The sequence below is a fragment of the Gavia stellata genome, chromosome 24 (genome assembly GCF_030936135.1).
Source record: "Gavia stellata isolate bGavSte3 chromosome 24, bGavSte3.hap2, whole genome shotgun sequence".
Classification (NCBI taxonomy): domain Eukaryota; kingdom Metazoa; phylum Chordata; class Aves; order Gaviiformes; family Gaviidae; genus Gavia; species Gavia stellata.
In genome coordinates, this window is record NC_082617.1 from 2266944 (window position 1) to 2290877 (window position 23934).

The 23934-nt window shown below is 59.2% G+C and overlaps 3 protein-coding genes across 3 annotated transcripts; 2 read left to right on the forward strand and 1 right to left on the reverse strand.

Annotated features, from left to right (window-relative positions):
- The first annotated feature begins 1513 nt into the window (after window positions 1-1513).
- On the forward strand, window positions 1514-9650 carry ALAD (aminolevulinate dehydratase). The gene is made up of 12 exons (XM_059828864.1): window positions 1514-1585; window positions 4598-4745; window positions 4914-4964; window positions 5718-5814; window positions 6197-6332; window positions 6805-6888; window positions 7156-7244; window positions 7561-7616; window positions 8346-8433; window positions 9022-9108; window positions 9338-9467; window positions 9561-9650. Exons 2-12 carry the CDS (start codon window positions 4633-4635, stop codon window positions 9641-9643), a joined length of 1014 nt encoding a protein of 337 aa, XP_059684847.1. The 5' UTR covers window positions 1514-1585; window positions 4598-4632; the 3' UTR covers window positions 9644-9650.
- A 673-nt stretch (window positions 9651-10323) lies between these two features.
- On the forward strand, window positions 10324-11279 carry HDHD3 (haloacid dehalogenase like hydrolase domain containing 3). The gene has a single exon (XM_009811472.2). It carries the CDS (start codon window positions 10403-10405, stop codon window positions 11117-11119), a length of 717 nt encoding a protein of 238 aa, XP_009809774.2. The 5' UTR covers window positions 10324-10402; the 3' UTR covers window positions 11120-11279.
- A 1018-nt stretch (window positions 11280-12297) lies between these two features.
- Window positions 12298-22707, reverse strand: BSPRY (B-box and SPRY domain containing). The gene is made up of 6 exons (XM_059828961.1): window positions 22645-22707; window positions 21584-21682; window positions 20732-20962; window positions 18916-18941; window positions 17310-17434; window positions 12298-12824 (listed from the first exon to the last, which is right to left on the reverse strand). Exons 1-6 carry the CDS (start codon window positions 22705-22707, stop codon window positions 12298-12300), a joined length of 1071 nt encoding a protein of 356 aa, XP_059684944.1.
- Window positions 22708-23934: the final 1227 nt, after the last annotated feature.

The following is a 23934-nucleotide window of genomic DNA, read 5'->3' on the forward strand; positions in this document are numbered from 1 at the left end:
ATTTCGGTTATCGGAGAAGTGCGGTTTGGGTGCTGATGCTTGTATCCCTGGTGGAAACAGCCTCCAGCTTGCCCTCGCTCTCGGTCAGGGGCACTAGGCTGAGGGGAAAGAGAGGAGAGATACAGGGTCTGGGTTTGTGCTGCAGCGGGCCAAGGAGATGAGGTTATCGTGTGGGAGCTGCGGAACGTGAGAAAGTATCTATTAGAATAAGTCCCGTTTTGGGGAAAAATGCTTTATTATTTCCCCCCCCAGCACCCCAAAACCTGGTTCCAGGTCCCCCTGCAGCACCCCAAAACCTGGCTGCATGGCCCCAGAGCACACTCAGCTGTGCTCCAGGCCGCACCCAGCACCCCAAAGCCCTGCTCCAGACCCCCACAGCACCCCAAAACCTGGCTCCATGTCCCCCTGCAGCACCCCAAAATCCATCTGCATGGTCCCCTGGCACCCCAAAGCCCTGCTCCAGACCCCCCCGGCACCCCAAAGCCCTGTTCCATGCCTCCCCCACCACCCCAAAGCTCTGCTCCAGACCCCCACAGCACCCCAAAACCTGGCTCCACGTCCCCCTGCAGCACCCCAAAATCCATCTGCATGGTCCCCTGGCACCCCAAAGCCCTGCTCCAGACCCCTCCAGCACCCCAAACCCCTGCTCCAGACCCCCACAGCACCCCAAAACCTGGTTCCAGGTCCCCCTGCAGCACCCCAAAATCCATCTGCATGGTCCGCTGGCACCCCAAAGCCCTGCTCCAGCCCCCCCAGCACCCCAAGACCCTGCTCCAGGCCCCTACACCCCCCCAAAACCTTGCTCCAGGCCCGTACACACCCCAAACCCCTACTCCTCCCCCCCCCAGCGAACCCCCGCCCTTTCCTTCCCGCCGCACCGCCTCCAGCCCTTTCCCGCGCTCCGCCGCGCGAGACTTCCCGCCATCTTCCCGCGGGGCGGCCCTATGCTAATCAAAGGGCGGGGTTATGCAAATCGCGGGGGCTCGGAGGAGAGTCACACGGCCGGAGCGGGACGCGGCAGCGGCGGGAGGTGAGTGCGGGGACCGGGGTCGGGGACCGGGGCGGGGGGCCGGAGCCGGGGCGGTCGCCCCGGCTCCGGCCCCCCGCCCCGGTCCCCGACTCCGGCTTCTTGTAGGGCTGTCCGGAGGCCGGAGATTGGGACGACTGGAGGGGCAGGGCCCCGCTGGGCAAGGAGGCACGGCTCGGGTGCAGGCAGCAAGGGCAGCCCGCGGGAAGGCACGGCAAGGGCAGCCCGGTGTTTGCTCGGTAACCCGCAGTTACCGTGGCAAACGTGGGGAAAGCGTCGAGCAGGCTGACATCAGTCCTGAGCCCCTCGCTCATCCTGCGGTGTAATTACAGATCCCCCCTGTCGCATCCACAAGCGTCCCCATTTCCAGATCCCACCTGGAAGAGGGAATCTTCATTAATGTCTTGATCTTCATTAATGGCTTGATCTTCATTAGTGACCGCTAATTAACCCGCAGCTCCGTTGTTTCCCTGGGGAGCTCTGCTTTCCTCGGACGCTCCAGTCCGTTCCCCGCTCCCACCTGGGATTTCGGAAGCTTGCGTGTCTCCAGGACATCAGGTGAATAGTTGTGCACCGAAGGATGAGGCTGCATCCATTTCTGTGTCCTAAAATTCTGGAAAGCAGCTTCCTCGTGTCTCGGCAGTGAACAGGCAGCTGCCGGCTCGGCGGTGCTGTCAGCAGCTGGAGCAGACCTTTGCAGCTCACCGTTGGCATGCGTCGGGTCTGGCTTCAGCCCGTCCGCTAACTTTGTTTCACGTGCGTGAGCGCAAAGGGAGGGCGGCGTGTGCGTGGTTCTCCCGTTTTGCAGTCGCTTCTCTCGCCTCGAATACAGCGAGGCACCCGGCATCACGGGCCCGCGCTGGGTGAAGGCGCGGGTTTGGGTTGGTCCTCGAGCCGTCCCAGCGTGGAGGAGCAAAGGCGAAACCACCCTGCTGCAGAGCCGTTTGCTGGGGAGGGAGCTGCAGGGCTGTTCTTAAACTCCTCCTTACTGATGTTCTGCTGTGCATGAGGCAAATTGCTTTAGAAATACAGATTTGGGCCTTTGATGTCAGAGAAAGAGACGCGTGTGCTCTGCTGGGAGCCCGAAGGGGATCTCGGGGGAAACAGCCCCGTTCTAGGGCATAACACATGTGGTGCATCATCCCCTTATCGCAGCACTCTCGCAGTCCTTGCTCTGCACCCCCGCCCTCCTTCCCCGGCTGTGGGGCAGCTGTGGGGCGCGCGGCGGCTCTGCGGCTGTAAGACCCCGGTGCCCTCGTCCGAGCGGGTGCCCTGGGTGGGCGAGGGGAGCCTGCAGCCCTTGGCTGGCGGCAGCTGCTGCTGCACCTGGGGCTCGCAAGGAGGGCCCCAGCTCCCCTGGCCTCGCAGCAGATGGGTGCTCCGCTGGGGCCCACCCGTCCTGGCGGTTATCTCCGCTCTGCAATTCTGCCGGCTGCCCATCTCCTCCTTCCCTGGAGAGGGCTGTTTCTGGAGCTGTGGTCTCTATCTGTCCCATACAGAGTCAGGTGCCTCTGGTCCCACTTCATCCCTCCTCCCCTTCCTCCTGTGGGATTAACTGTTTAAAGCATTTTTTGGATTCTCGAGGTGGGTTTTGTTCACTGAGCCCTTTGTTCTCGATCGCTGCCTGCCTGGAGCCCTGCCTGGAGCCCTGCCTGGGCAGCCCAGCCGCTGCACTGAGGCTGCCGACTCCAGTTCACCCGAGGGCTGTCCCCTTCCCTGCGAGTAAGGACTGGAGCGGCAGCTTTCCAGGGCTAAAAATTACTTGCCAAGTGATGCCGTGACGCTGCCAGCGTGCCCGTCAGCTGGTCTGCATGCCCTGCAAGTACCGTCTGATTTTTTTATACAGTGTTTTTATACATGTAAGCCTGTAAGTAATTGAGAGGTGCCTCTTCCCCCGTCCCCAAGCAGAAGTGATTGCTAGGGGTACAAGAGACTCCGTTCAAGTCCTGGACTGAACGCGATGCCGCTATATTACAAGTGCCCTATGCACTGGGGTGGCCTGATACAGACTGAGAATTTGGCTCAGCATTAGAATATCTGAAGGGTCTTGAGTGTGTAAAATAGGTGAACACCTCAAATTAAAGGTTTTTCGAGAAGAACAGAGCCATCGCCTGCCCAGCTCTGTTGCTGACTGCTGTCGTGAGTACTGGTGTAAAACTTTCTCCCCTGGACTGCATCCTGGGATGCTGAAAGTGAGCGTGGCTGCTCTCCAGAGAGAGACAGGGGCAGCGAGGTTTATTGCTGGGGAATCCCTCCTGGGATGGGACTGGGGACTGCAGGGTTGCTCCCCTGAGACGGGTCCCATCCTCATGTCCGTCTGTCTCCCCGGGGAAGCCCTGCCCTGCCTGGGGGGTGCCAGTGGAGGAATCCCGCTTGCTCTTTCAGAAGCCCGACTCCAGCTCTCCTCCAACCCGCCTCCCTTGGGTTTCAGCTCTCAGAACAAAATCTGTGGTCTCCAGTAGGGACTTTGCTGTTTGTCTCCCGGGGCACCCCCTCTGCGCGGGGCGGTCGTGGGGTGCGGCCCTGGGTGTGCAGCCAGCAGGAGTCCTTGAAGCCTCTCTGTACAAACAGAGATTGTGGTTCCCAGGACATCTTGGCTGTAACAGCTGCTCTCTTCTGTGCTGCAGCCAAATGCCTCATTCCGCCTTCCCCCGGCCCCTTCCATCGCGCTCTCTCCCACCATGTGTTGGTGAGAATTTAGTGCTAGTGGAAATTTAAATCTTAATGGTCTAATTGCAGAATTATTACTTGATCGGACTGCTACAGAGGAAGAAAATATTGCTACAGAAAAAGTTTCAACAATGATGTAGCTAACACTTGATTTACGTATATTGAGTAATTGCTCTTTGTTACCCCTGAAATCAGTTTTGCCCAACTCCCCAGCTGACGTTTCTTTATCCAGCAGTAACTGGCCACCGGAGCTCTGTGACTGCGGGGTTTAAAGCCCTGGTGTCTTCAGGATAATCCTGCACCTCTCTCTCATCCAGTGCCCGTACTCTTCTGTAACTGCACCTTTACGCTGTGGCCGCAAATACTTCGTGCTACGCAGAGCAGCTTTTGACTACTTTGTGTACAAAAGCTGTATCACACAATTATGCAGCGTTAAGCAAAAGTAAAACGCGTTAAGCAACGACCGTCTCATCATTAGAAAACTGTCGCTACAGCTACACAAGCTAAAACAGACAGTGCCTGACGAGGGTGGGAGTGTTGAACCATGTGAATGTGGTTCTGCTGTGGGAGGACGCTGGTGGCTGTAAATTGGTGGTTTCACACACAGAATTGGGAGGTTTTGTGGGGAGGAGTCGGCATCATCCCTGTGTATGGGAAGTGCTGTGTTGTGACTGCTGATGCAGGGTCCTGCGACACCCACCCGGTGCGGGGCAGCCCCCAGGAGAGTGGGGCTGAAGCTGGCAGGGCTGCAGCTCATGCTCCCCACGTGTGCCTGGAGCAGGACAGGGACAGTCCTGCAGTGGCTGCCTGGATCTCAGCGCCCTCCTCGCATACAGTAATAACCGTGGCTTACCAGGACACCGCCACTAACTAGCCTGCCGGTTTCTTTTGGTGTTTCAGAGTCTCCTTCCACAGCTTCCTAGTGAACGCCCAAGATGCAGGCGGACTCCCTTCTTCACAGCGGCTACTTCCACCCTGTGCTACGCTCCTGGCAGTGTACGGCAACCACCTTCGATGCCGCCAACCTCATCTACCCCATTTTTGTCACGTGAGTGAGCCCTGTCTCTCTGGGTTAGGGATGGACCAAGCTCAGCTTGACTGGCTTAGGTGTTCCCTGAGCTCTTAGATAGGTTCATGTTCCCCGTGGACAAGCCTGGGATAGGGGCTTCCTTCTCACACCGAGTCCTCACATCCCTGTCCCATCCATCTCCTGCAGTGACAGCCCTGATGCAGTGGAGCCGATCCCCAGCCTCCCTGGACAAGCCAGGTAAGAACGCAGCCCCTCCAAGCTGCGTGCCAGTCACTGCCGTGCCCCGTGCCCAAGCAGGGTTGATGTATGGCCTGAGATGAGCATGGGCCAGGGGTGACGCTTCCAACCTTCTGTGGTCCCTGCTTTGGGGATCCCCCAGCATCAGGCAGGACAGGAGCATTTGTCTGCCAAGGGAGTGGAAGGAATCATACTGGGGATGCTGGGAAAGTAGCAGCACTGGCAGCAACAGTACCAGGGCCTCGCGATGTCCCAGAATACTCGCACGTTGTGTGGGCTGGGCATGCATGGAAGTCGGAAGTAAACGGAGTTTCCAGCAGCAGCTAGAAAACCTGGGCAAGGACATGGGCTCTCGTCCTGCATTAGATCTTGCTGGACTGGCAGCTCCCGTCTTCATCTGTTGCAACGTTAGGAGGGCTGCGGTCAGAGACGCCCCAGGGGGGTGGTCCTGTGGGGAGGTGGGATGGATTTGCAACAGGGACACCAAGATAAGGGATCCAAGGGCAGGGCATGCTCGTCCTTTCAGAGCAGAGTGTCCGTGCTGGGTAGATAATGCTCCTGTAGCCCCAGATAAGGTCCTGGATTGTTCCTCCCAACGTTGAGGCAACATCTCCCCTGTACCTCCAGCTGCTGCTTGGCATGGATGCTTGTGGATGCTGGATCTCTCACAGACCAGCATCCAAGTCACAGGCCAGCTCACCCCACGGAGCAGGTCTCGGTGCCCGGCAGCCCCCTTCACTTTGCTTTTCTCAGGTACGGAGTCAACAAGCTGGAGGGGATGCTGCGTCCCCTCGTCGAGGACGGTCTGAAGTGTGTGCTGATCTTCGGGGTGCCCAGCAAAGTCCACAAGGTCAGTGTGCGTGGTGGTGGCAGGGGCCTTGGGGTAGCCACAGGGCTGTGGGAGAGCAGTGTGGGGCCGGGGGGGTCTCCTGATCAAACAGGAGTAGTTCAGGGTCTCCGGACGTGCTTGCGCCCCGCTCAGCAGAGCAGGATGGGGATGGGAGACTGTAGTGACACCCAAAAAGCTCCCAGAGCTCTTGCAGGTGGCCCTGAGACCTACACTCACTGCTCGGAGGCGCTACTCCATCGCCTTTTTCCATCGTTGGTGGTCACACCGCCCTGCATTACAGGGTCTCACAGTTCAGAAAACGTTTCTCGGGCAGAATTGCTGCCACAGGGGAGCTGGTGGGAAGCCCTCGGCTGTGCGTGCTGAGGCATTTCTCTTCTCACAGGACGAGAGAGGCTCCGCTGCTGATGCGGAGGACACGCCTGCCATCCAGGCAATCAAGAAGATCCGCTCCACCTTCCCAGAGCTGCTTGTTGCCTGCGATGTCTGCTTGTGCCCTTACACCTCCCATGGGCACTGCGGTGAGTGCACAGCCTGGGATCCCGGGCTGCTCTTCGGGTGTTTTCCTGGCACTGGGAGTCTCTGGGCATTTGCCATTTTCGGCTGAGAAGCTCTAGGTGGTGTTGGGGCCTGGCCAGCTCCTGCCCCAAGTCTTGGCTCCCCAGTACTGGTGCAGTTGAGCCTAGGAGACCTCTCCGGGGTTTTGAGAGCAGGGTGGGAGGCACAGGTGGTGAAGGCACCTGCTCCCTGCCCATGTGAATCTGTCTGAGCACCCGTCTGTGTACCCCATCTCTGTCTTCCCCTCCCTGGAGCACCCACATGTTGTGTCCAGTCCCTGGAGGACTGCATCATTGGTCTCCTGGTCCCCATCCAGCTCTCTTACATTCCCCACTGTTGTTCTGAGCATACCTATAGCAAGAGCCATGCTCCCACTCTAGGGAGTGAGGCAAGCGGCCGTCCAGCCCCTCGCCTAACCCCAGCTTTGTCTCCTAGGCATCCTGCGTGAAGATGGCACCATCCAGAATGAGATCAGCTGCCAGCGGCTGGCAGAAGTGGCGCTGGCCTACGCCAAAGCAGGTGAGGAGTCTCCTGGCAGCGGCACCCAAGTTTGACTCTCGCAGACTCACCCCCCTTCTCGCTTTCAGCGGGCCCAAAAGCAAACTGGGCCTGGTTCCAACAGGGAGTGCTTTTGCTCCGAGCCGGGCGAGGCTCCCCCTACCCTTCACATGCTGGTCCCCGCGGAGCTGCAGGCACCCGGGCACCCTCCGGCCCTGGGGTCACCTCCTCCTGCAGGCAGAGTCACAGCCTTGGGCACTTCTCGGTGTCTCTGGTCTTTCCCTGCAGGCTGCCACATCGTTGCCCCCTCAGATATGATGGATGGGCGCATCGCGGCCATGAAGAAGGCGCTGATCTCCAATGACTTGGGCAACAAGGTGAGCTCGGGATCTGCGTGCGCCAAAGGCAGGAGCGACGTCCATGGGGAGGCTGCGCCATGACGGGACCTGGGCAAGCGGTGGGAGAAGCAAACCCCCACCTTGCCCAGGATGTGCTGCAGGCATTTCCCTGCCCCAGTGCACACAGAAGGGAATGTCCTTGGCCAGACACGGGGACAGAGAGGTGCCAGGCCTCTGCAGGAGAAGGAGGATGTGGAGCAGAGTATAAAACAGCCATGGGAGGGAATTGCTACTGCCCCAGCACAGGGATGCAGCGCTGAGCTTCTGGGCCTCACAGCTCCGCTCTCCTCTGCAGGTCTCGGTGATGAGCTACAGCGCCAAGTTTGCTTCGTGCTTCTACGGTCCCTTCAGGTGGGTCTGTCCCTCAGCCCGGAGTGTCCCCGGCCAGCACCAGGCTGGCCAGGAGGTGTGTCCCCAGATAGCTATTTGGGAGCAGGGCTTGGCCAGAGCCTGGGCCACAGCTGGGGCCATGCTGGTCACGCTGGAGCGCTCTCCTCCTACTTCCTGGTGCAAAAGGGAGACAAGTGTACCTTGCCCAGGAGAGGCTGGCTGGTGGGAAGATAATCTTGGGTGATCTTTCATCCTACCCCTTCACCTGCTCATCTCGGGTGCTGGTGGCAAGGCAGGCAGAGAGGGAGCTGCCTGCAGCTGCCAGGAGCAGTGAGGCGGGGAGCCACAGGAGCTGGTGTTGCCCCAAAGGGTGGCTTCAGGGACAAGCCTCAGCTCAGTCCGTTATTAGACCTCATCCCAAGAACAGCCTGACCCCGACAGGGCATCCCTGAGGGATCTGCCTCAGAAAAGAGCAAAAGGAAAACATCTGACACGATTTTACCCCAGACTCTGGGCATGGGGAGGGCAGCGGGGGTTGAAGCATGGCTCCCAGGGCCAGCTTGGGCCTGTCAGCCCTCCCAGAGCGATCCTGGGGCACGGAGGTGGGTCAGGAGAGCCCCCCTTTTCCTGGCCCTAATGGCTCAGGCACTTGCCCTAGTCTGTCCTCACATTTCTGAAGCTATAGGAGGTGAGAGGCACAGGGAGCTGTGCTGGTCCTCATCCCCTGCCCCCTGCCTTGCCTGTCACCAGGGATGCTGCGCTGTCCAAACCTGCCTTCGGGGACAGACGATGCTACCAGCTGCCCCCGGGCGCCAGGGGCCTGGCGATTCGTGCTGTGGTGAGTGAGCCGGGTCGGGCTGCCTGGGGCAGCACCAAGGGTCATGGGTTTATGGCTGTGGGAACTGGAAAACCCTCACGTGGTACCTGGGCGACAAGCCTTCACACCCAGCAATGCAGCAGGGTTTGGGGAGAGCAAGATCAGGGGTGTTGGAGTCCAAAGGGGGTAGGAGGCACGACAGCCGAAATGGTCAAGGGTCTTCCCCTGCCCCTCCACAAGCAAGAGAAACATGAGGCCCATCAGCCTGCCAGGGAGCTGGTCCCCAGCATAGGCCTGAGGACTGTGCACTGGGAGCTGTGGAGTTGGTGACCCCGTACCCCACTGTGGCTTGGGGTGTCAGGTCCAGGGACACGCAGCCACTGGCTTTCCCCAGGCACTGTGCGTCTGGTGAGGGGAGCGTCGGCTCTTCCCCATCACAGCCCATCTGTGGGGTCCTGGGGCCATGAGGGGCTCACCAGACCCTTCTGTGATCCCTCCTGGGAAAACCAACCGCCAGGTCAAAACTTCTGGGGAAAACCAACTGTGGACTTGCTGGAAAATGTTCTTGTACCCCAAGCTGCCGGGGTCACAGACGTGTTCCCCTCACAGGACCGGGACGTGCGTGAGGGAGCAGACATGCTGATGGTGAAGCCGGGGATGCCCTACCTGGACCTCGTGAGGGAGGTCAAGGCTCGAGTAAGCTTTCTGCATGCCAGCGAGGGCACAGGGTGTCCCTGGAGGAGGAGGGCGAGGAGAGGTGTGCGTTTGGGGTGGCCAGTTTGGATACCCAAACCGGAGGGGCCGTGACTGTTGGTTTCACGTGTTGAGGTGGGTGCTGGAGCACCTCTGGGAGCAGTGGGGTGCGTGGGGAGGGGTGTCACCCATCTGCCCACCGGCTGACCTCTCTCCCCACCGCTCCCCTCAGCACCCCACCCACCCGCTGGCCGTCTACCACGTCTCGGGGGAGTTCGCCATGCTGTGGCACGGGGCCCAGGCCGGGGCCTTCAGCCTGGAGGCTGCCGTCAGGGAGGCCGTGACGGCCTTCAGGCGCGCAGGTGAGGCGGGCGGCCCCGGGGCCTGCTCCCCCCGCCCCGACCCCGTCCCCCTGTCCCCTCCCCGGGCAGCTCCAGTGTCTCGTCTCTCCGCAGGGGCCGACACCATCATCACATACTTCGCGCCGCAGCTCCTGCGGTGGCTGAAGGAGGAGGCGGCGGCGGCGGGACGGGCCTGAGAGCGGAGGGCGGAGCTTCCGGGGGCTGTGGGCGGGACTTCCGGGGGCTGTGGGCGGGGCTTCCGGGGAGCGGCGGAGGTGGGTGCGAGCCGGGGCGGGGGTCCCCCGTGGGCCCCGGGATCGCGCGTACCCCCAGTCTGCCGCACAGCCCCCGGGCTCCGGGAGCGGGGCCCGGTGAGCCCCAGCTCCGCCCCGCACCTCCAGACCCTGTGTGACCCGCGTGGATCCCCCCTCGCCCACACCCACGTGTCAGCCCCCCTACACCGGGGGTACGGCCCCCCGTGCCCCGGGTGCGCCCCGGACACCCACCCCCTACACCGGGGGTACAGCCCCGGGTGCGCCCCGGACACCCACCCCCTACACCGGGGGTACAGCCCCGGGTGCGCCCCGGACACCCACCCCCCTACACCGGGGGTACAGCCCCCCGTGCCCCCGCCCCCCGGTCGCCAGGCAGGGCCCCACTGCAGCACCCACGGGGGGGTGCAGCCGCCCCGGGCCTGGGAGACTTCGCACCCTGGGACTCAGAGCAGGGCCTTCCCTCCCCCGCCGTGTCTCGCTGCAGACCCCAGAGAGGGTCTGAGCCCCCCACGGTGGCCACTGACACCAGTGGGTGTGACGCGGGCAGAGGGCCGGTGCCCACAACCCTCTGACACAACCGGCGTGAGCCACGCTCGGTCCCGACGGGCTTTCAGCAGAGCGCCTGGCTCTCACCTCCCTGCTTGTTCCAGGTTTCCCTTAGTCCTGAGCTTTACTGAAGCCATGCTTAAGCTCCGCTTACTGACGTGGGACGTGAAGGACACGCTGCTGCGGCTGCGGCAGCCGGTGGGGGAGAGTTACGCGGCCGAGGCCCGGGCTCACGGGGTCCGGGTGCAGCCGGAGGCTCTCAGCCGGTCATTCCGGGAGGCATACGGAGCACAGAGCCGGCTCTTCCCCAACTACGGCCGGGGCCGGGGGCTGAGCTCCCAGCAGTGGTGGGTGGACGTTGTGAAGCAGACCTTCAGGCTCTCGGGTGTGCATGAAGACAGAGTCCTAACGCTGATGGCGGAAAAACTCTACCACGACTTCTGCAGCGCCCGCAACTGGGAGGTGCTGCCGGGAGCCAGCGAGACCTTGAGCCGGTGCTGCCAGGATGGCTTCCGCATGGGGGTCGTCTCCAACTTCGATAACCGGCTGGAAAACATCCTCTCCCAGTGCAACCTGCGGCACCACTTTGAATTCGTCCTCACCTCCGAGGATGTGGGCTTCGCCAAGCCGGACAGGAGGATCTTTGAGAAAGCCCTGCGCCTCGGCGGGGTCCCCCCGGAGCAGGCGGCTCACGTAGGGGACGACTACACCAGGGATTACAGGGCAGCCCGAGCCGTGGGCATGCACAGCTTTCTGCTCCGGGCTGCTGGGCCGGGCGAGGAGCTGGATGTGCCCCCTGAGCATGTCCTGCCCACGCTCAGCCACCTCCTGACTCTTATTGAGAAGGGGTAGCTGTGTTTCGGAGGAGGATCAGCGCTGCTGCTGAGTGGTGAACCGGTCCTGGCGTGGGATTTCTTGCTGCCAGTTGGGCAGGGAAAAGAAGCGAGTGCTTCCGAGCGCAGGGAGCAGTGCTGCCCGCGGAGCAGGAGGGGTGTTAATGCAATAAAACGTATCTGACTCTCAGCATTGCTGCTGCTGTCTTTCATAGCTCTAAAAACACTATGGAAGAGGGTCAGTGGTGGTGTCTTCCCATAATGGAGCTGGGGTCTGGGTCAGGCTGCGCTCCAGAAGGCTCATTCTTGGGGAAGGGATAGATGGCATCCCCCTTTTCCCGACAGTGGCAGCCGGGAGGCAGTTGCGGGCCTCTGCTGTGGGCAGAACACTCTGGAGTTGGAGAATTTCACTTAATGTATTGCCAGTTAACGTAAACTTTCTATTACTGATTTGGGTATTGAGAAATAAACAAGAGAAATTTAAAACAGTTAAGGAGACACCTTTCCTGCCCTTCTCCCTGGCTCAACTTCAGTCCAACACCTCTCCTTCCTCCTGCCTAACATCAGCTCCCCGTGTTTCTGCCACATTACACTCAAACCCCACCTCCCCGTCTTTAGCGAGGCGTTAGGTTTCTTTCTGCCGCTCCTCACTGCTTAATGCCTCTGCTCTGACGTGGGCTCCTCCACGGGCCACAGCCCCTCAGGGGTGCTCCTGCCCTGGCATGGGTCCCCCACGGGTGACATCCCCCCCCACTGTCCCTGCTCTGGCAAAGGACAGCTCCTCCCAAAGGTGTCTCCAGCTGTGCCCTGATGATGTCCCTTTCCATCTGCCTCCTCCCTGCTGTTTCTCCAAACAAGCCTCTTAATATGTCTCCTGTTTCTGAAGCCCACCGTCAGGCTGGGAAGCTGCCCTGGGTTGGAGAGGAATTCAGTGATTCACCCAAAAGCGGTCGGCAGAGCCCGGCGTTACCCTGACCCCTCGCCCCGGGACGGCGGGCACAGGGTGGGTGTAGCCTCCAGGAGGAGAGGAAAGGTGCCGTAAAACACGTGAGGAACAGACGTAGTTTGAAGGCAGGTCTTGTCTGAACGCCACTGTACACAAGCTAGTAGCCCTGTCTGGGCTCCTGTCCCCCATAAAGGTACTATATAGTGTACATACATTTACTGTATAGACAATCATATATTCACGCCTCCAGCTCACTGGACAAGCGAGATGCTCTGGTGCGCCACAGCAAAGACAGGATAGAGGGGCTCCACGAAGGTCTCCCTGTGGGAGAAGAGGATGGTGCAGGAATTGGGGTCGTAAAAGAGCACCTCCCCTCCCGCAAAGTCAACCAGCACCCCGATCTCGGCCGGAGACTTGATCAGCTCCACTGCCTGCGGGCGCCCAGCGTGCAGGAACCTGAACTCCTTGTCGTAGCGCGAGAAGACCCAGGAGGCAGCGTTGAAGCCCAGGCGGGCTTCATTGTCAGACCCCTTCCGCGGCAGGGAGCTGTAGCAAACCCCCAGCTTGTAGGCGCAGCTCTTCTCCACGCTGATCTTCCACGCACAGACTCCCGAGTGGAAAGCCGCAGTGGCCAAAGCATTGGGCCAGTGGTCAAACCGCTCGGGGCAGTCCGAGTCCATCTTTGCTTTCTTGGGGCTGAAGGTCAGGGTTTTCTTGTCTTCTGACAGGCTGAGGTGGGGGCTGACAGTTTTCTCATCGATGTGAATCTCCTGTGAGCCTGCAAGAGAAGCCACATGGTGAGCACCGGCTTGGTGGCCCCTGCCTGAACCGCCCAAAGAAGTCACGGCCATCAGAGACACAGTCCGCTCCCCCAGGGTGACACGGTGTTGGGGGCTCAGGCTCGATGCCAGCACAAGCAGCTCCCCGCAGCCTCCTCTCTCAGGCCAGGGCCAGAACATCACAGAGGCTCACCAAAGCCCAGATTTCACCAGACACCTCTCCACCACAGAATCACAAATCACTAAGGTTGGAAAAGACCTGTAAGATCATCAAGTCCAACCACCAACCCAACCCCACCATGTCCACTAATCCATGTCCCACAGTGCCACGTCCACACGTTCCTTGAACACCTCCAGGGATGGTGACTCTACCACCTCCCTGGGCAGCTTATTCCAGTGTCTCACCACTCTCTCAGTAAAGAACTTTTTCCTAATATCCAGCCTGAACCTCCCCTGGCACAACTTGAGGCCATTTCCTCTTGTCCTGTCACTTGTCACTTGGGAGAAGAGACCAACACCCACCTCACCACAACCCCCTTTCAGGTAGTTGTAGAGAGCAACCTACACCCTTGCACTACAAGTCCTGCAGAGTCAGAGAAGATGCTGCTCATCTTACTCTGACCCTGGCCCGAATCCCCACAAAAGAGAACTCAGCAGGTTTGGTTCATCCCACTCTTGGGAGAGACCCAAATCTGAGCCCCATCCCTTCCCACCCCCACTGCGGGTGAGCAGGACCCGAATTCTCCTCCCCCAGCCGGGGCGAGCCAAGGGGCAAGGACGGCGGGGCTGTTTGCAGAAAACCTGCAGAGCTGGTCGTACCGGAACGAGGAGGAACGGAGAGGCCTGGGCAGGGGAAATCCCTTTCCTCCCATAAAGCCCAAGTCACTAATCAACCCACCCGGAGCGCTTTTGGAGCAGCCGCGGGAGGTGGCACCAGGCATTAGAGATGAGCACGGCCACAACCGGATTGGGTTTTGCCGTGAATTAAGGGGCTGCCCAGCTGTCCTTGTGCCACAGCACAAACCCAGCGAGCCGCAGCCCGGGGTGAGCGCCTGCACCCACTGCGGGTCTCCTCCGCTTCAGAGCTGACAGCACCCAGCACCGCTCGCCCTGCCCCGGCTGCACGCTCCCCTCGCGAGAGCCCTCAGCGGGTCCGCAGACCGTCTGAGAGTGCTGAATAACTGCACAAGCGTTTCCCTCGCTCTGTAAATTCGCTAAGCAAAGAGACCTGGCTGATGCCCAGCTGACTCACCCGCTCCCGGGGAGACGGAGTTTCTACCTGGGGGTGCCCCTCCTTGCCCTGCCTTCCCCCACCCTCACTTCATTCATTTTAGGTCTTAAACCGCCGTGCAAACAAGGCTGGAGCAGGTGAGTCATTTGCTCTCCCAGCCCTGCCGCCAGCAAGAGCTTTACCGTATCACGCCTGCTCCGGCCATTTCCCAACCACGCTCTGCTTGGCATCCAGCACGTGGCAGGATGAGGCCCTTAAAGAATCCAACCATTACGCTGCACCCAGAACAGGGGCGTCCCAGAGCCCGACCTGCTCCGGCACCTACGCGAACTCAGGTCAGCATCCCTCCGAGCAGCACCGAACAGCAGCCGTGCTGGCCGAGGGGTTTCCTAGGACGGCACCCGCCCTGGTGCTCCCTGGCAGGAAACGAAACGAGGCTGAATTATCAGTTTGCACAAGGTAGAAGTGCCACATACGCTTGTACGTTAGGTGGAAGCTGTTGTGGGCAACAGCGAGCAGAAAGAGGAGCTGAGGGCAGCATCCCCTTCCAGCTGAGGCAGTCAACTCATTCTTCTGATGATTTATTTCACGGAGCAGCAGCCAAATGCTTTGCAGCAAGCCTGCCCACCACGCTGTGCCCTCCATAGGTCTCCGCAGCTGTATTTGCCCACACTGCCTATGTGTAGTTGATTTTCCAGGAAGCCAAACGCTGCTATGAATTCATAGAAAACGGAGCAGTACAAGATACAAGACTTTATCTTCCTCTGCCATTAAACCTCATATTGCGCAACACCCATCTAACCTAGGTACAGGGTTGCATTTGGTGTTCACGCACAGGGATCATCTGCACAAGGAAATACCACCTCGATTACACCCACGTAGCTTCGTTGCGGAATCACAGTTCCAAGGGAGCGTCTGAGGGAGGGGAAGTGCTGACAGACTAACAGCAAAGCAATTCAGATCAGCAAATTTTCCCACGCAGACAAGTGTTTTGTCACAATTAAATCTGCCCTCTGGATATTCCCATATATTCTGACAAACAATTCCACCAGGAATTCATCTCACCTCAAAATCTATTTTCTCTGTGTACAGTACCCATCGGAGCAGCCTTGCCACTTTAGAGAGACGAGGGATGCCGAGTAGGTAAGTGAACACGGTTAACAGCTCTGTCAAGTACGGATACGTTAGCTGCAGCATGTCTTGCTACTTTTAAAAATGCAAGTTCCCATTTCCAAACTCACACATCCAAAACGAAAATCCTCATAGCTAGACTTAGGCACCGAGGTGGAATTCAGATCCAGCCTGGTCCCTGGGGCAGAAGGTCACCATGGAGCAGCCCAACGTCCCAGCCAGCTGGGACAGCTTCAGCCTGTGCCACCCCTGCGGAGCGTCCTCCGTCCAGTCTCCAGCCAGCACCACCACTTACCTGCAACCCAGCAGGACTACCACGCGTGGCCATGAACCACGGTCCCTCCCAGAACGGTGCCGGGAGATTTACATCATCTCTTGGTTTAAGGAAGAAGCTGCCAACCCCAAGCGTAAGCGATACAGAAGCCCAGATGCCAAGTGAAGACATCAAAGGAATCGTGTTTATTTTTAAGAGTGAAATGGAGATTCTTTTGCCTGCTGGTTTCCAAGTTTTTGAGAGGCTACGGGGCAAACCGTCAGGGCTAGGAATTTACTCTTCAAGCAAATAGACAAGACGGCCACATGTTCAACTGCCTTTGGGAGGAGGGACCACCAAGTGAACCATAACACTACTGTGTCTTAACGAAAGCTAGGACCACTGCAGTTAATATTAAATCTCTAAGGCTAGGTCCTGGTGGACTATGGACTAGTGAGATAAGCAAGGATATGGCAAGCATCCTCAGCATGCAATAATGACATGTTAAATGTAACCACAAACAAAACAAAAAAAACCAAACCAGAGTGTAATAATAGCACCAACAGACCCACTACTAGGACTGAATGCCTTAGAGTCATTACATTTGACCAGGATGCTATTGGGAAAGAAATCCATAAAAAACCCATGTCACAACAAAGAGAATTAGGGAAAGGTTTCCTGCGTGACTTGACAGCTCTGAACATCTGCTGAGAACCTGCTCAACTTTGCCAATGTACAACTGCAGGAGTCTGCATGACTGCCAGCACTCAAAGGCTCAAACCAGGGGGAAATTAAGCACAAAGGGAGAGCAACACCAGAGTTTGCAGTAGAAGAAACAAATGACAGTGTTGCCCGGTATGCACAGATTCTCAGGCTAATACTGGAAAACACAAGAGCAACAAAAGCCAGAAGCGCACACCTTGGAGAGGGACCTGGGAACAGGGAAAAACTGGGAACCGCTCATCAGCATCAAGAGCAAGATGAGCAAAAATCAAAGGTCAATGCAAAAGCTTTGGGAAGATGACCCCAGGGATCATTCACGAGGTGGCACACGGGACAAATATTTTCAAATTGTGAAGGATATTGCCACCTTTGAGGAACAAAAAATACATTTGAAACGCTCCAACGATGGCCTGGAAGCAAGAGTAAAAGCAAACATTTCACCATCAGCAATTCAAGCAGATCACAGCCGGAAGAATGTCTCTCCCTGCTCGAGAGAGCCAACACCAACCTCGTAAAACCATACCCAGAGCACGTCACCGGCCTGACAAACGCCTCCGATGCAACCTCAGCTGTACAGCAAGAGCTGAACCAGATCACAAACGCCTCTAACAAACCACCAGCTCGTGCACAGCCACAATCTCAGCTTATGATCAGAAAGCTACTGCATTTACTCACTTCTCATTCCAGCACGTCAGAGCGTCTCACAGACGCCACGCGAGTGAGTTCACCCTCTTTTAAAATCACCAGCAGGCCAACGCTAAACGCTGTAAAGAGGAATTTCTGTGGCAGAGATTCCTACGGCAGCATCAGCTTCACTGCTGTCACCAAGTGACCCAGGAAATAGCAAAAGAAACCAAGTGAGGTTAATCAACAGAGCTGATGAAAGACACGCTCTTTTCAAACCCCTGTTCTCCTCTTAACCACAACCAGCTGCTTCCAGCCACCGTCCCCCCTCCCAAACCTCCTACAGCTGCTGCTGTCCCCCTGCCTGGGGGGTCCAAGCCACTAGCAGGGGCTGGGACAGCAGAGGAGGGCAGGACGCCCCACGACCCGGGCAGGACACAGCATCAGGGTGTTTCTTTGGGCACAACGTCAACGAGCATGCAGGAATCCCCAGAGAGCGTGAGACCTGAGCGAGACACTGACCTGCAATGCAGCAGAGAACAGCAGAGGCCCATAGTCGATGCAGCAGTGGACTCTGAACACAGGTCTGATTAAAGTTTAACTTCAGGGACTCCTGTGGCTCTAAGATTCCCTCCGCCACCTCTGTCCTAGCAAAGGAACACAAGAGTTATTTCGAAATACAATGATTTATTGACCAGTGCTGGGAGGTGTTTAAGATCACTAGGAAGTTTGACAGAAATATGAGGTGGAGCAGTTGCAAGAGGAGCGCTTGCTGCAGAGAAACTGCACCGGGGCTTTCTGGACAAACTCTCCTCCCAAGTGATACTTTCGGTTGGCTTCGATTACAGCGCTTCCTGAAAGGACCTCGGTGTTTCAAAATACAATCCCAGCAGCCTGAGCCAACAGCTTCCTCACTCAGCAGACACAGATTAAACGCGTCTGAGAGCGGCCATCGAGGTGCAAGAGGGGCACAATGAACAGGCTGTAGCGAGACAAGAGGAAACGGCCTCAAGTTGCACCAGGGGAGGTTTAGGCTGGATATTAGGAAAAATTTCATTACTGAGAGAGTGGTGAAGCACTGGAAGAGGCTGCCCAGGGAGGTGGTGGAGTCACCGTCACTGGAGGTGTTCAAGGAACGTGTGGACGTGGCACTGCGGGACATGGTTTAATGGGCACGGTGGGGTTGGGTTGATGGTTGGACCTGATGATCTTACAGGTGTTTTCCAACCTTAATGATTCTGTGAGAATCAGATTTCCCTCTTTGTCAACAAAGCCTCTCTGTGAGAGCACAGGGGGATACAACCGGAGAGCAAGCCGGGACTCGGGGTTTCATACAGCATGGCAAGGGGGCTGAGGATTTGGTGGGTTCCTGTGGCCTGCAGCACTGCCATGAACCGACGGTTGTAAGTAAAGGCTCTGGCACTGGCTGCGGGTGATGTGCTGTGCCCGATTTCTTACTCTCTACATGCAGACTCCCAAAAGTGCTCTGGGTAGCAGAGTCCGACCGGTGCTCGCTAGCACCCTTGAGCAGCCACGGAAATACATGCCTGTAAAAACGCAGCCACCAAGCTGCCTTCTCAGGGAAGGGCAGGCCAGCGTTGCTGATGACGACTGGCAGAACCGCTGACACCTGCACTTGGTTCTCCCCTCCCTGCAATCTCTCTGTCAGGGGAGGAGGCAGCCCAGTGCGGAGCTTGGGCGTGCTGCACCAGCAGCCCCCAGGCACGGAGCACGCCAGCTTTCCAGGTGGACAATCCTACCTCCTGCCAAGAGGCCAGGGACAGGCTTGCTCCACCTCCCAGGGAGCCCTGTGGAGTTTACTAAGGAGCTGGAGAAGGTCTCCCGTAAGCAAGGGCCAGCGCATCGGGCAATGCCTCCGGGGAGACATCGCACACGGAGCATTTCTAGGTGCCCAGACTTCTCCCTCTCACGCTGCAGCGCGGCACATGAAGCAGAGACAAGAGGCCGCGCTGGAATCTCTGTGCTCTGTCCTCGTCCTCAATAAAAGCAGCGCGAGGGAGGAAAGAGGGGGTGTCACCCACTGCCTGAGCGATGGCATGCTGCTCACAGCGGGAGCCACGGAGCAGGGAGGGGTCAGGGAAAGGAGCAGGAGCAGCCAGGTACCAACCTCTCGAAGATCTCTCGTTCTGCATGCTGGGGACAAAGAGAGAAAGAGTCATCACAGCTGAAATCCCCACAGATAAAATCGCAAACACGGGCTGGGGCACAGCCAACCCCGGGACCCGGGGAGCACTGCTCTCCTTCCTCACCCAGAGAAACCACTCCTCACCCCAACGCTGGCCCTGGGGAGCAGGGGGAGCGTCCGACATCCATTTTCTTCAGCTGCAGCACTTTCCACTCCCTGACTCAGAAAATGAGTGGGAATGGCTGAAGGCGATACATCTTCTACATCTAGCTAGGGGTAATGTCTGCTGCACCAGTAGGACTGGGTGGCTGGGTGACAAACAGCTCGAGAAGGGCACGGGAGCACCCAGACAGAGCCTGCCACCGCTCTGCTGCGCGTGCAAGCGGTGTGAGGGCAGAAGACCGCAAGTACAGCTGGATCGTCTGGTGCAAGGGAGACGTGGGAGAGCTGCGGCAGGTGGGAAGTCTCAGACCCACAAAGAACCAGCTCTGACTCTGCACCCTCTGGCAGACACCGGCCTGTCCACATCTGGGAGCTCTTACGGCTGCACCCTGCCTTGCCCAGAGAGTGACAACCGCAGCCCTGAGGTCTCCCTCCTCCCCCACCCCGTTAGGCCACACTGCAAGAACATCCTGCGCTCGCAGCACACAACCCCCAAAGCTTTCAATAAGGGACGAAGCTGCAGAGAACCTAAGCCAAGAGTCAGATAACCTCGTGATCCATCCCACTTGTTTCTGTACCCGCTGGCAATGGTGCATCCTTAAGGAACAGACCAGTTAACAAAGCGGTAGAAGAATATTTGAGCAGGGCTCAAATACGAGCTGCATGCCTTTCACTTTGCTGTGACATGACACGTATCGATTCCTGATGGGCACAAATACCAACACCGGCGATCCAAGGCGGAGAACGTATGATCCCTATTTCCCCTCCACTACGTGGCAAAAGGAGAAATTGAGGGTCCCGCTGTTTTCTGCCACAGGCATCTGATGGATCTTGCTTTCCAACCTCTACTTTCTACAGTGAGGCCACAGCCCGGCCAGCTAAGATGCTGGGGCAGGACAGATGCTGCGTTTCCCACCAAAGGAACAGCCGTCTGCCTTCTGTCCATGGGATTGGTTCTGGTTTTCAAGCAGAGCTGCTGCCCCACTCTTCACAAGGTTACGTGTGGCAAGCAGAGGCTAAGAGCAAGGTGGTGCAACGCCTACCTGCTCGCATCTAAACCGAGAGGAATCGCTTGGATAAACCGAGACAATTTAATAGCCAGAAAAGGAACTGAGCGAAGGGAAGCACGGGCTGCTTTGCATGGTGTATGTCCCAGAGATATGCCAGACAACAGAACAGACTTTCAAGAAGAGCTGCAGGCACTCCCAAGGGTCACGTTTTGATTTAAACTAGACAGAACACTAGAAAACTGGTGGCCCAAGTGACTGCTCTAAGAGCAGCTCTCAACCCACAGCTGGCTGTCAAGCCTACGGGCATCTGAGAACGGGCAGCTTCAAGCCAAGAGCTCGGAGACCTGAGCCTGGGTGGTTCTGAACCTCGCTGCAAGCAAAAGCAGGATCGGGCAGAGCAGATGCTCTAGGAACCACCGAGAAACCACGGGGGCTTGTCAGGACCAGGTGAAGGAGGCTCCTTGAGCTAGACCTGCAAACGTAGGTCCTGTCCAACTCTGCCTCCTTGCTGTCAGTGCAGCAAGCTACTGAACACCGTATTTAAGTCCCGTAATATCCATGATAAAAAGTCTAGGTCACTTCTGGGCTGACTGACCCGTCCCCGCGGTACAAGGGGCAGTACTCACCACCAGGCCCTGGTCATCCAGGTTGGTGATCATGTCCACCAGGTAGGTCCGGAGGGCAGCCAGCTTCTGCAGAGCCTCAGTCCAGTGCACCCGCTGGGTCAGGATGCTCTGGTGCGCCCGCTCCTCCTCCACGTGCACCTTCTCCAGCAACCGCTGCTCTTCATTTTCACACGCGTTCCCCACGAAGATCAGCCTCTGGATTACCAGCTCCCGCGCCGCGTTGGCTGCGTTCTGCCAGAGCAAGGAGAGAGGAGACAGAGCAAGGAGAGAGGAGCCACGTCAGCCTTGCTTCAACCCCGACAAGAGCACCAACCGCTTCTGCCAGCTTTCTGTGGGCTCAGCTGTTAAGATTACCCTGTTAATTGAGCCCAAGCCACGGTAATCATCATGATGCAAGCAGAGGTAAACGGGACAACCAGTCCCAAACCTGCTTACTGCCTCCTGGCCTAACCCTGGTACCCAAGTGACAACCTGCGAGGGACCAGAGCCCCATCCCCCAGCAGAGATTCGCTATTAGTGGGAAACAGAGCCACCACGAGAGCTGCCTTTTGCCCTTGGTGACAGCGAGGCACAAAAATAATCAGGAATCGTTAAGACTGGTCCCAGTGGGGTGTTTGATGGCCGCACGCTAACACCAAGAAATTTATTGTTTGTGTCCATTTTTTAGGCAGATGAAGCAGGAATTGCAGGTGCACCCTGGCACTCCGCCTGCACAAGCAGCCAGGTAGGAGGGGGACAACCCCTGCTCATCAACGAGCCCCCCGAGAGCTCAGCAGCTCTGCCGGGAACGGCGAGCGCGGGAGCACGCGGGGCCAGCTCCACGCTGCGCTGGGAGAAGGGGCAGGGACTCACCAGGACGCCCTGGTCCTTGGCGGGCAGCACCTTGTCCACGTGCCGGGCGATGGCAGCGCTCTGCAGCTGGAGCCGCTCGCACCGGTCCACGATCTTGTTCTGGAACGCAGCGTGGCGGGCAGCACGCGGGCCTCGACGGGGCGATGGCGGCCCCGAGCCCCCCCGCTCAGCCCACCCAGCCAGCCCCCACCAGGCCCCCAACCGGCCCCACACCTCCCGGCGTCCTCGTGCTCCACCCCATAGAGAGCCCCTTTCCCCATGGGGGACCCCTCACGTGGCCCCATACCCCACCAGTAACCCCACATAGCCCCACACCCTGCCAGGTACCCCATGGAGAGCCTTCCTCTCCCCATGGGGGACACTTCACACAGCCCCACACCCCTCCAGGGACCCCACGCAGCCCCACAGCCTGCCAGGAGCCCCACGGAGCGCCTCCTTCCCCACGGGGGACCCCTCACACGGCCCCACACCCCTCCAGGGACCCCACGCAGCCCCACAGCCTGCCAGGAGCCCCATGGAGCGCCTCCTTCCCCATGGGGGACCCCTAACACGGCCCCAAACCCCACCCAGGCCCCCACACACTGCCAGGCACCCCACAGAGAGCCTCCTTCCCCACGGGGGACCCCTCACACGGCCCCACACCCCTCCAGGGACCCCACGCAGCCCCACAGCCTGCCAGGAGCCCCACGGAGCGCCTCCCTCCCCACGGGGGACCCCTCACACGGCCCCACACCCCTCCAGGGACCCCACGCAGCCCCACAGCCTGCCAGGAGCCCCACGGAGCGCCTCCCTCCCCACGGGGGACCCCTCGCGGGGCTCCACACCCCTCCAGGGGCCCCACAGAGGACCCACCTCCCCACGGGGACCCCTCACACAGCCCCACCCCGCACCAGCGACCCCCCACGCCCCACCGGAACTCCCCAGACCCACGCGCGGTCCCTCTGCCCCCCAGATCCCCCCACGGCCCGGGCTCGCCGCGGCGGGCACCGGCCCGAGGCTGAACCCCCCTCCCCGGACCAGCGGAGGGCTCCCGGTCCCCGCTGGCCGCCGCCGCCGCTCACCCGCAGGTCCGCCGCCCGCTCCGCCAGCGCCCGCGGCCGCGGCCCCCCGCCCCGCTGGGCCATGCTGCGCCCCGGCACCTGCCGCGGGGGCGGCGGCGGCCCCGCCCGGGCCGCGCACACCGCTCCGCCCCCGCCGCGCCGAGGAGCCGGGACGGGACGGGACGGGACGGGACGGGACGGGCCGGGACGGCCCCCGGTGAGTGCGCGGCGGGGGCGGCCCGGCCCGGCGGGTTCCCGGGGCTGGGCTGGCTGCCCCATCACCTTCCCGTGGGGCTGGGCCAGCCCGCGGGACCCGTGTTCTCCCCATGTCCTTCCCAGGGGCTGCCCCGGCTGTAGGGACCTGGACTGCGCCCCTATTGCACCCTCCAGGCTGCCCCACATCCTACCTGTGGGGCTCCCCCCGTCTACAGGGACCCGGGGTACTCCTTTACCACCCACAGGGCCACCCCCGGCTATAGGGACCTGTATCATCGCCCTGGGGTCAGTCCCGGCTATAGGGACCTGTATCATCGCCATGGGGTCAGCCCCGGCTATAGGGACCCGCATCATCGCCATGGGGTCAGCCCCGGCTATAGGGACCTGCATCATCACTGTGGGGTCAGTCCCGGCTATAGGGACCCGCATCATCACCGTGGGGTCAGTCCCAGCTATAGGGATCCACATCATCGCCGTGGGGTCAGTCCCGGCTATAGGGACCTGCATCATCGCCGTGGGGTCAGTCCCGGCTATAGGGACCTGCATCATCGCTGTGGGGTCAGCCCCGGCTATAGGGACCTGCATCATTGCCATGGGGTCAGCCCCGGCTATAGGGACCCGCATTGTCGCCATGGGGTCAGCCCCAGCTATAGGGACCCGCATTGTCACCATGGGGCCAGCCCCGGCTATAGGGACTCGGGGCTGCTCCTGTGTCCTCCCCAAAGGTGGTTAAACACCCCTCTTCTAAGGGATGTTTAACACCCCGTGAAAATGGGGAGAAAGCTCTGCTGTGATTCCTGTGCACGCTGCTGTGGACGTTGTGATTTCCTTATTCCATGAGACAGATTTCACTGCAATGCCTGAACAGGCTTAGGCAGCAGCGTGGGTTATTTTTTAAAAACAATTTAGAAAAAAAACGGGTTTTATTTCTATTAAGCAATGCATTTGGGCAGAAGGGAGGATAGGAGATCGTCCGGCGTGAAATTCAGCCTTGTGGAGGTGTAGCGTTGTATGGATCAGTTGCTGCAGGATCCCTGTGTTATTAGAGAGCTTTGTGATGGACCAGGTTCAGGATAAGCATGTGTAGGGAAGCCT

Bases quoted from the DNA above. Each gene is read 5' to 3' on its own strand.
- HDHD3 (XM_009811472.2), top strand. From the start codon at position 10,403: ATGCTTAAGCTCCGCTTACTGACGTGGGACGTGAAGGACACGCTGCTG.
- BSPRY (XM_059828961.1), bottom strand. From the start codon at position 22,707: ATGGCCCAGCGGGGCGGGGGGCCGCGGCCGCGGGCGCTGGCGGAGCGG. The intron at 18,942-20,731 runs GTGAGTACTGCC...CTTTGTCCCCAG, and splicing joins TGGATGACCAGGGCCTGGTG to CATGCAGAACGAGAGATCTT. The intron at 17,435-18,915 runs GTTGGTACCTGG...TTCCTTTGCTAG, and splicing joins GAACGAGAGATCTTCGAGAG to GACAGAGGTGGCGGAGGGAA.
- ALAD (XM_059828864.1), top strand. From the start codon at position 4,633: ATGCAGGCGGACTCCCTTCTTCACAGCGGCTACTTCCACCCTGTGCTA. The intron at 6,333-6,804 runs GTGAGTGCACAG...TTTGTCTCCTAG, and splicing joins CACCTCCCATGGGCACTGCG to GCATCCTGCGTGAAGATGGC. The intron at 7,245-7,560 runs GTGAGCTCGGGA...TCTCCTCTGCAG, and splicing joins CCAATGACTTGGGCAACAAG to GTCTCGGTGATGAGCTACAG.